Below are 15169 nucleotides of genomic sequence, written 5' to 3' on the forward strand. Positions count from 1 at the left end.
TCCACCCAATTACTTTGAGGTTTTCCCCCAGAGAACAGACAAAAGCATCTTACTTGCTCACTCACCTAATCCTAGTAACTTGTGGTTGTATCTGGAAAACATTTCATTTGAAATGGCAGTAGTCAATTCAAACAAGGATTTTGTGGTCTGGGAGCAAAGCAGGAAACAGCTTAGAAATACCCAACACCAATCCATTAATTTGAATATAATTTTAAGCATTCCATGTTCTGCTGGGATCACCCAATAGTCAACTTTTGGATCATGTTACATGCTAAATGACTGTCACCGCATCCAACATTAGGCCAAGAGCATGGTGAAAAGGAAGGGGTTAACAGAGAAATGACTGCAACATTTTCAACTTGTAGACAGAAGAGTAACAAAAGTCTGAAACAGTCACCCAAAACTATGAAGGATGCAACCTACAATGGTTTATACTACAAGCCGGGGGAAAAAGAAGTATACTAAATAGGTCTAATTTATCACAACATGGACACCAAGGGCTAAATTGGCTCCAATGTCACAAAAGGTGGTAAATCAGGTTGGCTCATACGCAAGTATGAAAAGCATTATTGAAAAAGTAGTATAGTTCTTACTCAAATGAACTGCAAAACACACGGATGTATTTGAAAGTTTGCATAGGTTGCTGCTCCAGGTTTAAAAAACAATCCCTACAGGAATTACTGCATAGGGTTCAATATCAAGATAATATTTATAACGCTAAGATGATCAACTTTGCCTCCAACTTCCATTCTGCCCTCAAATTTACCTGGTCCAGTTCCGACACCTCCTTTCGCTTTCTTGATCTCTGTCTCAACCTCTGGAGACAGCTTATCTAGTGATGTCTATCATAAACCCACCCACACTCAGCCACCTGGACTATACATAATCCCCACCCTGTTACTTGTAAAAACACCAACCCCTTCTCTCAATTCCTCTGTCTCCGCCATATCTGCTCTCAGGATAAGGCTTTTCATTCCAGAACTGAAATGTCCTCCTTCTAAGAAAGGGGCTTTCCTTCCTCCATCAACGCTGCCCTCAAATGCATCACTTCCATTTCGCACGTCTGCCCTCACCCCATATTCCCACCACCCCACCAGGGAGAGGGTTCCTCTTGGCCACTTCCCATTGGGACACGTCAGTCTATGGTCTCCTCTACTGTGCTCCCGGTATGGCCTCCTGTATATCAGTGAAACCCAATATCGCCGAGCAGAAAAAGCGGGATCTCCCAGTGGCGACACTCAGTTTGGAGGAGCACCACCTTATATTCCGTCTGGGCAGCCTCCAACCTGATGGCATGAACACAGATTTCTCAAACTTTCGGTAATACCACCCCCCCCCCAATCATTTCCCTTTCTGACCTAATTGCCTATTACCTCCCTCCGGTGCTCCTCCCCCTTTTCTTCCATGACCTTCTGGCTCTCCCATCAGACTCCCCGTTCTCCAGCCCTGTACCAATTAACTTTTCAGCTCTTTACCTCTTTACTTCACCCTTCCTCCCCCTACCAGTTTCACCTATCACCTTATGGTTCTTCCCCCCCACCCCCCGCCCCAACATTCTTACTCTGACTCATTTTTTCTCCAGTCCTGATGAAGGGGTTCAGCCTGAAACATCAACTGTACACTTTTCCGTAGGTGCTGCCTGGCCTTCCGAGTTCTCCAGTGTTCTGTGTGTGTTGCATCAACTTTATTATTGCTTTTGAACTTTTCAGTCTCACGATTAACAATCCAGAAAACAAGTAGCAAACTATTATTAAACGTAATCCTTAGTAAGGATCCATTGTCACTTAATATCATCAGTGGGTACTCTACAAGCTTAAAGTGGCAAGTTGATATATTGCAGAAGTACATTAACAAACTTCTGAAATGGAACAATTAGTACAACTGTGCATCCAATTTCACCTTAATTTAGTCTACATAAAGTACCAATGATAGCTTTCTATTATAAAAATGCTTATAAAAGCTTATAAAAATGTTGTACAAACAACACTTCAGGGATTTTGTTTCAAAACAAATCTACAATTGAAAATGTTAACTGCCATTTTACTAAATTGTTTGTCTAACTAAGGTAACAACTCTAAATCTGTACCTTCCCACTCACAGGCACTACAATTTCTTCATTTTTATACTCTGCCCATACTACAGGACACCATTAGTATACTCAAACTGCATCTTGTTGCCATTGCCATACTTAAGATTATGCGTAGTCATTAACGTGCACAGCAAACTGACAAAATCAAGCACAAATTCCTGCGATGTTAAACTTAAAGCTGGAGATGTCACAAGATAAAGGAAACCGATGATATATGTCAAAGTTTTATGATGAACCTGTCCAAAACAAATGAATGACTGCAAATCTGCTTTCTGAACAGTCAAGAACAATGATTCAAACTCTTGTCAGTTGGCACAGAAATAAAACAGAATTTGGTTTATTCTTACACGTGAAATTTGTTGTTTTGTGGTAGCAGGAGAATGCAAGACAAAAAAAAAATTATAAGTTACAATAAAAAAAATAGTGCAAAGAGGAATAGCAAGCTAGTGTTCATGGACTGTTCCGGAAACAAAGCTCGACAAACATTAACCTTCTTCATCCAATGGCTGAATTTAATCATCGTGACAAGTCAGGAACAAAGTCTTGCAACTCAAAAATAAGGCAGGCACACAGGGTGCAGACTACTAAACATGAAGTAATGCGTTTCTTTTAACTTACTGGATCATCTGAAAATGAAGCAAAGGGGAAGTTCCCCATACACAGGATTGGACAAGTAAATTCATATCATTTCCACAACCCTTTCAAGTTCAAGGGAGGTAGGTGCCTCCATTGTCTCAGTAATCAGGAAAGATGAATTCAACCAGAATTATCAATACCAAAAAACATACTGGTTGGAGAAAGTAAGCAAAAAAGGATTTAATGACCTTTAACAATGACTGCCGCAATGCATAATGGAGCAATCACCCTTTCTTCAAAAATTTAAATAAATTCATTCTATTGAACAACCAATTAAAATAAGCAAATATGTTCACATAATGACAAAATAAAGTACGAACAGGTTGGACATAGTGCAATGGAATAGATAAAATCAAAAGATAAAGAGGTGGGGTTAGAAGCAGCCGGTGATATCATGGAGGTGCAGATTAGTGGCTTTGGCAATGATAGAATGTGTGACCATATGCTACTGAGGTCAAATATGATAGTTCTGTGATCAGCATGATTCAATGTTACAAAGCTGCCATGGAGAGAGAAAGTTTGTGGCAGAGATATCGATAACAGTTTTGATCTTCCTAATAATTAGAGGACTCCTTTGGTATCCAATAACAGATGCCTCATATGTCGATTTATAACAAAGCAGTGTGATGTAGTTGAATGCTGTCAACTATAAAATGCATGCCTTGATGGCTTCAAGTGATCTATCCCTCAGGTTTAAAAATCTTTCTATGAAGTAGAATGGCATTTGACGGTTTAAATACTTCTGCAATCTCTTGATGTGAAAGCTGCCCATGAAAAAGATAACACCACCATCAGCCAAATTCCCCAGTCTATCTTGATTTATCCATTTTTGGGGTCAGTTTCCCCATTTATGGTTCTCTTATTGCCTCTATCAGTCACCTGCCCTCCTTGATGTATAAACTGCAAACATTATTTTGTTTCTCTTGTTCTTCACTTCAATATAAAGTCTAGACAATTATTTAATTGATTTTTAAATCAATACACCATGACCCAGAGAATAGCGATGCTTTCAGAAATGCATACTCCTAGCAATGAATCCCACACATTGCTGCTGTCACCTGCACTTAAGCCATTTCACCCATCTGAGATTTCTATCAGTCCATCTGGATGAAAAAATACTTTGTATCCAGTTATCAGTGACTCATTGAATCATAAAAACATTTTATAACACAGAACGTAAACACGAGGAAATCTGCAGATGCTGGAAATTCAAGCAACACACATAAAAAATGCTGGTGAACGCAGCAGGCCAGGCAGCATCTATAGGAAGAGGTACTGTCGACGTTTCAGGCCAAGACCCTTTGTCAGGACTAACTGAAAGAAGAGATAGTAAGAGATTTGAAAGTGGTGGGGCGGCGGGGGGGGAGGGATGGAGCTAAGAGCTGGAAAGTTGATTGGCAAAAGGGATACAAGGCTGGAGAAGGGAGAGGATCATGGGACGGGAGGCCTAGGGAGAAAGAAAGGGGGAGGGGAGCCCAGAGGATGGGCAAGGAGTATAGTGAGAGGGACAGAGGGAGAACAAAAAAAAGGAGGAAAAAATAAATAAATAACGGATGGGATACGAAGGGGAGGAGGGGCATTAACGGAAGTTAGGCAAGTTCATGCCATCAGGTTGGAGGCTACCCAGATGGAATTTAAGGTGTTGTTCCTCCAACCTGAGTGTGGCTTCATCTTTACAGTAGAGGGACTACGCTCTGTCCGCCAGAGAAAGCAGGAACTCCCAGTGGCACACATTTCAATTCCACGTCCCATTCCCGTATGTCTATCCACGACCTCCTCTACTGTCAAGATGAAGCCACACTCAGGTTGGAGGGACAACACCTTATATTCCGTCTGGGTAGCCTCCAAGCGGATGGCATGAACATTGACTTCTCTAACTTCCGTTAATGCCGCTCCTCCCCTTCGTACCCCATCCCTTATTTATTTTTCCCCCCTCTCTTTTTTCCTCCCTCTGTCCGTCTCACTACAACTCCTTGCCCATCCTCTGGGTTCCTCTCCCCCTTTCTTTCTCCCTAGGCCTCCCATCCCATGATCCTCTCCCTTCTCCAGCCTTGTACCCCTTTTGCCAATCAACTGTCCAGCTCTCGGCTCCATCCCTCCCCCTCCTGTCTTCTCCTATCATTTTGGATCTCCCCCCTCCCCCTCTCAAATCTCTTACTATCTCTTCTTTCAGTTAGTCCTGACGAAGGGTCTCGGCCCGAAATGTCGACTGTACCTCTTCCTATAGATGCTGCCGGGCCTGCTGCGTTCACCAGCATTTTTTGTGTGTGTTGCTTGTGATAACACAAAACAACTGCTTGATACCACTTGGTCAATACCTCAAGGAAATTCTCCCCAACCAAATCCTGTATTTCAACATAAGGGGTGCTACCCAGCAGGTCAAAGCTTGTCAAATACACACCCAAGTATATTTAAATACAACAATAGTCTCTGCTCCTACCACCCATTTTAGGCAAGGATCTCCAGACACATCAGTCTTAAGACAAAAGAATTTCCTCAAATCTCTCCGCTTTCTGTCAATGATTTTTAAAAATGATACTCTTGGTTTTGACTCCGCTGCCAAGAGTAAATACGAACTTTCTCTATCCAAGTTCCTCAGTTAAGTTTCCTTCAACCTCCTCCATGCTAAAAACAATGCTTGCCTATCCCATATTCCTTCAGATTTATCGATTTATTGAGATACAGCAGAGAGTATGCTCTTCTGACCCTTCAAGCCACGCTGCCCAATAATCCTCAGTTTTAATCCTGACCTAATCACGGCACAACTTATAGTGGGCAATTAACCTGCCAACCAGTACTTCTTTGGATTGAGAGGGGAAACTGGAGCATCCGGAGGAAGCCTACGCAGTCATGGGGTGAATGTACAAACTCCTTAAAAGCAGCGGTGGAAATTAAAGCGGGTCACCTGTACTGTAAGCATTGTGCTAACCACTACGCTACCAAATTTCCTCCAAGCCCTTACTGGTGCAATCTTTTCTGTAGTATGGTGACCAGAACTTAAGTTATCTTGTATCATATAATTCTAGAAGGGCTTCCTTATTTTTTTTAATTCATCAAGCCATTAGCTTATCAATGCAAGTATATCCTTTAGGCACCTTATTGATCTTTCTTATTACATTTAAGGAATTGTACATTTACATTGCGAGTTTCTCTGTTCCCCCACACCAATTTATATACACCCCCCAAATATACCACCACTCTAGTTTGTTACATATTCCCATAATCACTGAATCTTGCCAAATGTAATATGCTACATTTCATAGGAAAAAACATACAGAGCTATGCCGAACATATCCCTACCTTAGAACTACCTAGGCTTTACCCATAGCCCTCTATTTTCTAAGCTCCATGCAGCCATCCAGGAGTCTTAAAAAACACTATTGTTTCCGCCTCCACCACCCATTCCACACACTCACCACTCTCTGCGTAAAAAAAAACCCGACATCTCCTTTGCATTTGCCACTTTTCTCAGATAACCTTATCAACTCCATGACCAACTGTTGTATTAACTACAAGGGCTAAGAACAGAATCATACGGAACTCCACTGAGGACAGTTTTACTGTCAAAGGAAAAATATATATCTTTTGCCGCTTAAAAAAAGTTATCTAGTTTGCCAATCTAAATTGGTTGCACTAGGCTTTTACTAGTTTTTATTGGAACAGACTAGCCAGGGAGACCTCAACATAGACTATGCCAAACTCCTTACAGAGATGTCAAGACGCATAACTCTTTTGTTAGTACTTCAAAAGATTACATTTCCAAGACACTACCTTCTTTCGTTGAAAATATCCAGTTACTACCTCCAATTACAATTCTGTGCTTCTTCTTTTAAATAAAGATTTGAATGGCTCTTTTGATTTCCAATAATTTTACAATCACATCACTTTCTCCTTTTTAAAACTGTATAATATTAGCAGCAATCCAATCTTCTGGTAATATTCCTATAGCCAAAGTGGATTGAAAAATAATGGTCAGAGCTCTGGCATTTTCTTCTGTTGCTTCTATTGATGACCTGAAATATATTAGGCAGGAGGAGAAGATGGCAGCGCAACGCAGCTCTCCAGTGAAGTGATATCATATCTGTTAAATAGGGGCCATGGACAATTCTGATTTGATGAAGACAGACGTGAGAAGCACAGAGGAACATCTGGAGAAATTTCTGAAACGCCTGGTTCACTACCGCTGCTACTGTGTGATCCAGAACCTCCGGAGGGAAGGCCCCAAAATCCCCAGCTTTGCCTGCTGCAGGCAACCGAGGCTGAGGTCGAAGCGTTCAGATAGAGATGGCGCTCGGTACTCGGTGTCGGAGGGCTGATCAGAGCTCGTAGTTTTCGGACGACTCAGAGTCGGACTGTGGTCAGGCATGGCAGGGAGAGTTTTCTTCCTTCTCCCGTCTGCGTGAGATGTGGGACTTTCAAGAGACTTTGAACTTTTTTACAGTGCCATGGCCTGTTCTTCATCAAGTTATGGTATTGTTGCACTGTTGTAACTATATGTTATAATTATGTGGTTTTTGTTAGTTTTTCAGTCTTGATCTGTCCTGTGTTTCTGTGATATCACACCGGAGGAATATTGTATCATTTCTTAATGCATGCATTACTAAATGACAATGAAAGATGACTGCTTGTCCTCATAATCTAATCTAATCTAGTCTATATTTGATCTAGGCCTGGCTTTACAATCCACTTTCATAAACTCCTTAATACTGCAGGACAGTTACTCCGCACTGCCAAGCATTAATAAAAATGAAGTTACCAGTTTGTTTAAGGTGTGGTAAATCTTGTGAATATTGGCCAATGTAGACAGATGAGAAGTTAGTGGAAAATCTAGAAGAGAGGAAAAACAGTTTAAAATTAACACTGGTACTCCAGAGATAAATTAAACACCGGAAGATAAACAGTCCCAAATACCCACAATTCATTGCTTCAAGAATGCGAAACATTATTTGAATGAAGCTTTGAAAAAGCATTAAATCTGCCACCAAGACACGTAATAGAAAATCGCAGGAAAGGAGATCTGGCTGCCCTGCCATTAAATATCATTGCTGATCTGCCCCATGCCTCAACTCTTCTGTGCCAGTTCCACATAACCCTCAGTTTCCAAGATTTAGCTACCTCTTTTTTCACTTATCAGCTAGTCTGCTGACGCAGACTCCAAAACCAACAGGTTGGAAAATTCCACAGATTCAATGTTTGCACATTATCCTTTTGCATCTGTTTAATTTTTGTTCCTCATCTTAAAACTATGTGCCAATTCAAGACTCTCACCAGTGGAAATGTCTTAACATTTACCTTACTATGCCCCTCAGCATCCTGTTTAGATTATCCCTCCTAAACTCCAAAGAAAAAGATCAAACATTTGTATCTGTTTGTGATAGGACAAACCCCTCATCTGCTGAAACATAATGAGAACTAGCCCTTTCTGCCCTGCCTCATATTCATTCATAAAGGGGAACGAGACTATGCACAGAATTCCAGATACTGCCTCACCAATACCTTAAAAAAATACTAACACCTCATCTAAAATAGAATATTCACATGTCCCATGAATAGCTCAGTAATAAAACAACCCAGAAATCTGAAATTCTGCATGCAAGTGAGATTTAGCATAAGGAAGAGCATACACTCTTAGTTTTTCCAACATAGGAAACCTTTCCTAGCCCAAAACTTTGTTAATTCTGGAAATTGAGACTCCAACATTTAACATTGGTCTGGGTGCTGCAAAGAAAAAAATCTTTTAGGTTATAATCTTTGTCCAGGATGAATGTGTCCAAGATGCGTTGTGTGCCATTGCACAATAATAAATTAAAAGTGCTACATTAGTGTTAAGATTTTTTTTAGCATGTCACACCAGTCAGCCATTCTTGTCTGGCGCGTGGTGTCAGGATTAGTCTCCTTTTGGATTAACTGGGTCACAATATGAATGATAATGACTCCACCCTTTTTTTAAAAACGAGGCCGAGTGGTTAGTTTGACACTCAACGCAGCACGGGTGGAAAGCGTGGTCGGGGGGTGGCCCGACTCGGATTCGAACTCGGGAGCCTTCACTCCGGAGTCCGGCGCTGATGCCATTGTGCCACCAGCCGGCCTAGTGTTAGATGGAGATATGCCAATCACTTGTAATTCAACAAGGTACTAAAGTAGACAAATTTAAAGCCTATATTTAACAAACATATTTGGGAAATTGCTAAATGATTATACATTGTTAAGAAACCATATGCAAACATATTCAACAGATGATCAACCCAAAAGAAACAAGGAAATGGAACACTTAAAAGACAAAAGCTCAATAAAATTAGTTCAATGAAAACCTTGGACTAAATTGTTGCATCACTTCATGATTTGATGCAAGCAGCTTTCCCCAAATGTCATTCAACACTGTTTTAATTACATATGGTTGCACAACAGAGCAATTTTAACACCAAAAATGGAATGCAAGCTTTGTATAAAGTTTTCCAGACCGAGTGTACAATATTGATGCGATAACGCACATTTTCCTGATGACTTTTTAAAACTCTCTACCAATGTGTAGTGTGTTAAAACATAGGCATCCGTTAGTCTCGTGAGACCATGGATTTGCGCCTTGGAAGGTTTCCAGGGCGCAGGCCCGGGCAAGGTTGTATGGAAGATCAGCAGTTGCCCATGCTGCAAGTCTCCCCTCTCCACGCCACCGACGTTGTCCAAGGGAAGGGGCATTAGGACCCATACAGCTTGGCACCGGTGTCATCCCACAGCAATGTGTGGTTAAATGCCTTGCTCAAGGACACACACGCTGCCTCAGCCAAGGCTCGAACTAGCGACCTTCAGATCACTAGACGAATGCCTTAACCACTTGGCCACACGCCAACACAATCTCAAACTAAAAGCAACAACTCCAAATATGGTACACAGTAATTTAGATCCACCAATATTATGCAACAGCACAAGATTCAGTTCACAAATTACTATCACATGTAATCAGGGAACAATAATGACTGGCAATGCTGTTTGGGTAAATATCTTCATCCTTTGGATACCAATTATCCCATTTAATCCACATTTTCAATTCTAGCAACTTCAGTTCTAATTCAGTATTGTTGTCAACATCAACAAGGCACAAAGAATAATCACTAAGATGTGCTGGCCTTGTACTCAAAATTCAATGTTTTTCCCCATGGACAGCTACATAATGGTTGTTCCAGAGTTGGAAATAATAATGATCTATGCATTTGCTTAAGCCAAATTCAGAAGTATTCTGAAGCACTTCAACAGTGAAATCAATTAAATTTATACATTGTGCACTAACACATTTAATTTTCGGCAAGTAATATTTGTATGCTTATTGGCAACTTCAGTTAAGTAATAACCTAATTATATTATTCATGGAATAATCACATTCAAGTTAAATTTACAAGGAGTTCTTTCCTATATGTTTGAAATGCTTCAGGAAATCAAATTACACATCTACACATTCTATCATTTGTGTTTGTCATATCCTCAAAGAATTCAAGCAAATTTGTCTCACATTCCCCTTTCATTAAACTATATAAACAAGGTTTAGCTAAGTTTTTCTTAAACAAATAGCTGTAATTTTCTTAGACTTCATTATCTTCCAAACAACAGGTGTTAAGCTATTAGCCCTCTTGAACAAGGCATTACCAACAGCTTTACCTTCAACCATTTATCTCAAAACTCTTAGATCCAAGCTATTGGACCATGGTGATGTCTCCCTTTAAATCCAATAGCTTTTGCAATACTACAACACTTATGATATGGATGCATGCAAGTTCTTTTTTCTTATTTGAAACTAGCCAACCTGTTAACTTTGAGATGTTTACATGGCCTCTATCATGAAGACCGACATTGAGGGTTAAATTATTTGGCATTTCCTCATCTCCAGTTATTAATTCCACAGTGTCATCTCTAGAAATACCACACAAAGCCACCCTTTGGCCCTTTTATAAATCCATGGAAGCTCTTGATGTCAGTTTACTATCAACTTTCTCCCTCCTTATTAGCATTTTAATCTAATCAACCACTAGTTTTTTTGTCATTTTGTGTGTTTTAGTTTTTGATTAAATATTTGTCTTGACCTCCCTTGTTAAGCATTGATGATTCATGTTTTCAAACCAGTCCCTCTGAGGGATAAACTTCTGCTGAGTATTATGAAACAGTGATTAAACATCTGCCTCTGCTCATCCACTGACTTTTCATTCTGCTTATTTTACAGCCCACTCTAGAAAGCTTCCTTGATACATTGCGAACCTAATTTATGATCATTGTGACCTAGAAAAAAAATACTAATTTGTCCAATAATTTGAAACAAGCAGCTGCAAAGGAAACTAGTGGGCAATTTTGTGATAATATGTCAACAATATACCAAACCTTAAGCTAAATAGGGTGATTATTTTACTTAAGTAATTTTTAGAAATATATTAGAGAAAACATTAGCCTGCTGTACAGGGGATACCATCTTGAACTGCAAGTGCAAGTTTTGGTAAAATCCAATTATCTTAAGAAATCTAGTTATAGAGAAAATATTTCCAATGTAATCTACCTTGTCCTACAAACCCTTGGCTTCAATAAGTATTTCAATTAAAAAGCTGACATGTCCATTTCCAAAATTTGTTTTTAAATTGCATTTCCTAACTGTATTAGAGTTCTTCACACAGCGTTAAATCAACTGGACAATACAAACACCTATGCCAGGATGCTGTTTGTTAACTATAGCTCAGCGTTTAACACCATCATTCCCACTGTCCAGATTTATAAGCTACAGAACTTGGGTCACTGTACTACCCTCGATTTCCTCACCAGAAGACCACAATCTGTGCAGATTGGTATTAATGACTACTCCTTGCTGACGATCAACACTACTGCACCTCAGGTATGTGTCCTTAGCCCACTCCTCTACTCTCTATACCCATGACAGTGTGGCTAGGCATAACCCAAAAGCCATCTATAAATTTGCTGATGATATAACCGTTGTTTGGCCGAATCTCAGATGGAGATGAGAGGGTGCACAGGAGCGAGATATACCAGCTGTTCAGAGGCGTTGCAGTAATAACTTTACACTCAACATCAGTAAGACCAAAGGGTTGATTATGGATTTCAGAAAGGGTAGGATGAGGAATCACAAACCAATCCTCAGAGGGTTTAGAAGTGGACAAAGTGAGCAATTTCAAGTTCCTGGGTGTCAAGATCTCTGAAGATCTAACCTGGTCCCAACATTTCGACGCAGCTATAAAGAAAGCAAGACAGCTGCTGTATTTCATTAGGAGTTTGAGGAGATCTAGTTTGTCACCAGAGACATACAAAATCTTCTACAGATGTACCATGGACAGTATTCTTACAGGCTGCATCACTGTCTGATTCAGGAGGTTACTGCACAGGATCAAAAGCTACAGAAAGTTGTAAAATTAAGCAGTTCCATCTTGGGTGCTAGCCTGTGTAGCATCCAAGACACCTTCAAGGAGCAGTGTCTCAGAAAGGCGGCATCCATCATAGAGGGCCTCCATGATTCAGGACATGCCCTCTTCTCATTGTTACCATCAAGGCGGAGGTACAGAAGCCTGAAGGCACACACTCAGCAATTCAGGAACAGTTTCTTCCCCTCTGCCATCTGATTCCTACAAGGACATTAAACCCATGGACACTATCTCACTTTTATTATTTCTGTTTTTGTACTATTTTTAATTTAACACACTTAATGTACTTTTTTCCCAATATTATCACGTATTGCATTGTACTGCTGCCACTAAGTTAGCAAATTTCACGACATAAGCTGGTGATATTAAACCTGATTCTGATTTAATTAAGTACAATTGAATCCTATCTGAACATGCATTGTCCAAATGCATTCAGAATTTGAATGCCTCAGCTCTGCCTGATAGATTATCAGCATTTAATCTTCAACGCAATCATCAACCTCCCTTAAAGCCTAAATAAATCCTGATGGAAAATGGTGAAAAAGGGAAAGATTTGGAATAAACCTTCCAAATGTTCATATACAAAAACCACATTTAAAAATATTAAGTACACTAAACACTTTAAAAGACTGATAAACTGCACTTCAAACAGTTCAGTCCCAAGACGTTTTCTGCACTGTACTTTGTGAAGTAATTTTATAAAACAGCAAACTGTAAGATACCACAATTAATCTTCGTTTTAATGTGGCACTTATACCATAAACCTGATTTTTTTAAAAAATCCATGATATATCAGGCGACAGTGCTTTCCTGCTCATACTTCTCAGATCTGGGATTACTTAAAGCACGTACCCCAAGATGTACGAAAGATATTACAAAGATAATTGGACAGATTTTAACACCAGTTACTGTTTAAGGGAAAATTATAATTTTTGCAAGATAAAAAAAAATGCAAAACAAAATATAACTTAGCTAAGGCTAAAGGTTTCAAATTAAAATTTGAAGAGTGAATACAGCTTTGTAAACTAATTGTCAGAGAACAACTCATCGATTAAGGAACAGCCACAATATACTTGAGCAACAAACTGGTTAATCAATTTAACACACTGTATCTACTTCCAGACAAAGGTTTTGGAGGTGTTCAGTCCTACATCTGATGACTTAGAGCTTCAATGCCTGTTAAAGTAAACAGCAACCAACAGATTGTCATACTGATATATCATAGGAATTGCTACACAAAAAAGGACCAAATCCCATTTGTTTTTTTTAAAATTTGTCCAGCTAGGATACAGTATCTCACACGATACAGTGAGGATGCATTTATAACTAAGTAGTCAATTCCTCTCCATTTACTTCACATTATTAATAATATTATGGATTACACCAGATCTTCCAAATTAATGATTAGTTTATACACAAGTATCACCAAAGAAATAACATTTAATAATATAAAAGTACAGTAATTCCAATTAAGTTGGTATGAGTTAATAACCATGTTGAAAAGTGATCCAGGGTGGGAACTATATCTTCCACCACGCAATGGAAGCTGTGGCAAGAAAGGATCTGTGCTTGAAAAAATATCAAGTAGAATCAGTTTAGATGTGGCTGAGAATCAGCACAGAATAAAGATTTGTACTGATCAAACTTGTCTGCAAACCTCCAGCAGTAATATAGGGCACGGAATAAATCAGTAAATTAGAGGTGCATGTAACAAGGTTACAATTGTAATCATGGAGGATTTTAATCTACAGCCTGGGGAAGGGAAATTACATCAATAATAAAAATAACAAAATTATTTTTGGGATAGAATGCTACAACTAAAGGGTCACTGCAGGGATCAATGTTGGGGTCCTAGCTTCTCAGCTACATCAATCACTTGGATGCTATGATTAAGTTTTGCTGATAATACGAGTTGATGAGAGTTGGTAGTAATAAAGATGCTTCAGGGCTAAGTGAATGGGTAAATACATAGCAAGTGAAACAAAGACAGCATGAGTTGTGCATTTAGTGGAAAAATAGAAAAGCAGAATCAAAATCAGGCTTATTATCACTGACATATGTCATGAATTTTGTTGTTTTGTGGTGCAAGACAAACAAGTAACAAAAATAATGCAAAAGACAAATGAGGTTTTGTTCATAGGTTGATGGACCTTTCATAAATCTGATGGCAGAGAAGAAACATCTGTTTTTAAAAACGGTTAGGCTCCTGTGCCTCCTCCCCGAAGGTATTTTTGTGATGATGGTACATCCTGGACAGTGAAGGTCTTTAAAGATGGATACCACCTTCTTGAGGCACTGCCTGTTGAAGATGGTGGGCAGGGTATAGTGTGTCATAGAACTAGCCGAGTCTACAACCCTCTGCAGCTTCTTGTGTGTTGGAGGCTCTATACCGGGTGGTGACGCAACCAGTCACAATGCTCCCCACTGTACATCTGTAGAAATTTGCAAGTCTTTGATGACATACCAAAAGTCCTCAAATTCCTAATGAAGTAGAAACCCTGGTGTGCCTTCTTAATGATTTTATTAATGTGTTGGGCGCAGAATAGATGCTCTCAGATGTGGCACACAGGAACTTGAGCTGTTCCCCCTTTTCCACTGCTGGCCCCTCAAAGGGGACAGGTGCATGTTCTCCAGAATTCCCCTTCCTTGTCCACAATCAATTCCTTGGAACTGTTAACATTGAGTGTGAAATTGTTGAGTATCACCACTCAGCCAGCCAATCTATCTCATACCTATATCCCCCATTGAAAACACACCCGAGATTCTGCCAACAGCAGTGTCATCAAATTTATAGATGGCATTTCAGCTTGCCCAACAATACTTTTTCTAAAATAAGCTTGACAAGTGTTGGTGTGTTTACTTTTTTTTCTTGTGAACGCTTTTAATGTGATGCTCTGGGCCTGTGATGTTGTTACAGGGTTTTCCATTGCAAGTAATTAAACAGACTGCGCCTATGCACTGTAGGGTTTAGAAGAATGAGAGTCAACCTAATCCAAACATATAAAATTCTAATCATAAACAAGAGAAAATCTGCAGA

General features: G+C 39.6%; 1 protein-coding gene across 2 annotated transcripts in view; it reads right to left on the reverse strand.

Moving 5' to 3' along the window:
* The window catches only part of dcun1d4 (DCN1, defective in cullin neddylation 1, domain containing 4 (S. cerevisiae)), a 66103-nt gene that overhangs the window by 44865 nt on the left and 6069 nt on the right, over nucleotides 1-15169 (reverse strand). Inside the window, exon 2 of one of the 2 annotated variants that reach the window (XM_063043156.1) lies at nucleotides 7482-7552. The exons of the other annotated variant lie outside the window; for it this stretch is intronic. Within the exon in view, the coding sequence (XP_062899226.1) occupies nucleotides 7482-7552 (71 nt within the window). The remainder of the gene's footprint in view (nucleotides 1-7481; nucleotides 7553-15169) is intronic. 2 annotated transcript variants of the gene reach the window in all.

The sequence above is a fragment of the Mobula hypostoma genome, chromosome 3 (genome assembly GCF_963921235.1).
Source record: "Mobula hypostoma chromosome 3, sMobHyp1.1, whole genome shotgun sequence".
Lineage (NCBI taxonomy): Eukaryota > Metazoa > Chordata > Chondrichthyes > Myliobatiformes > Myliobatidae > Mobula > Mobula hypostoma.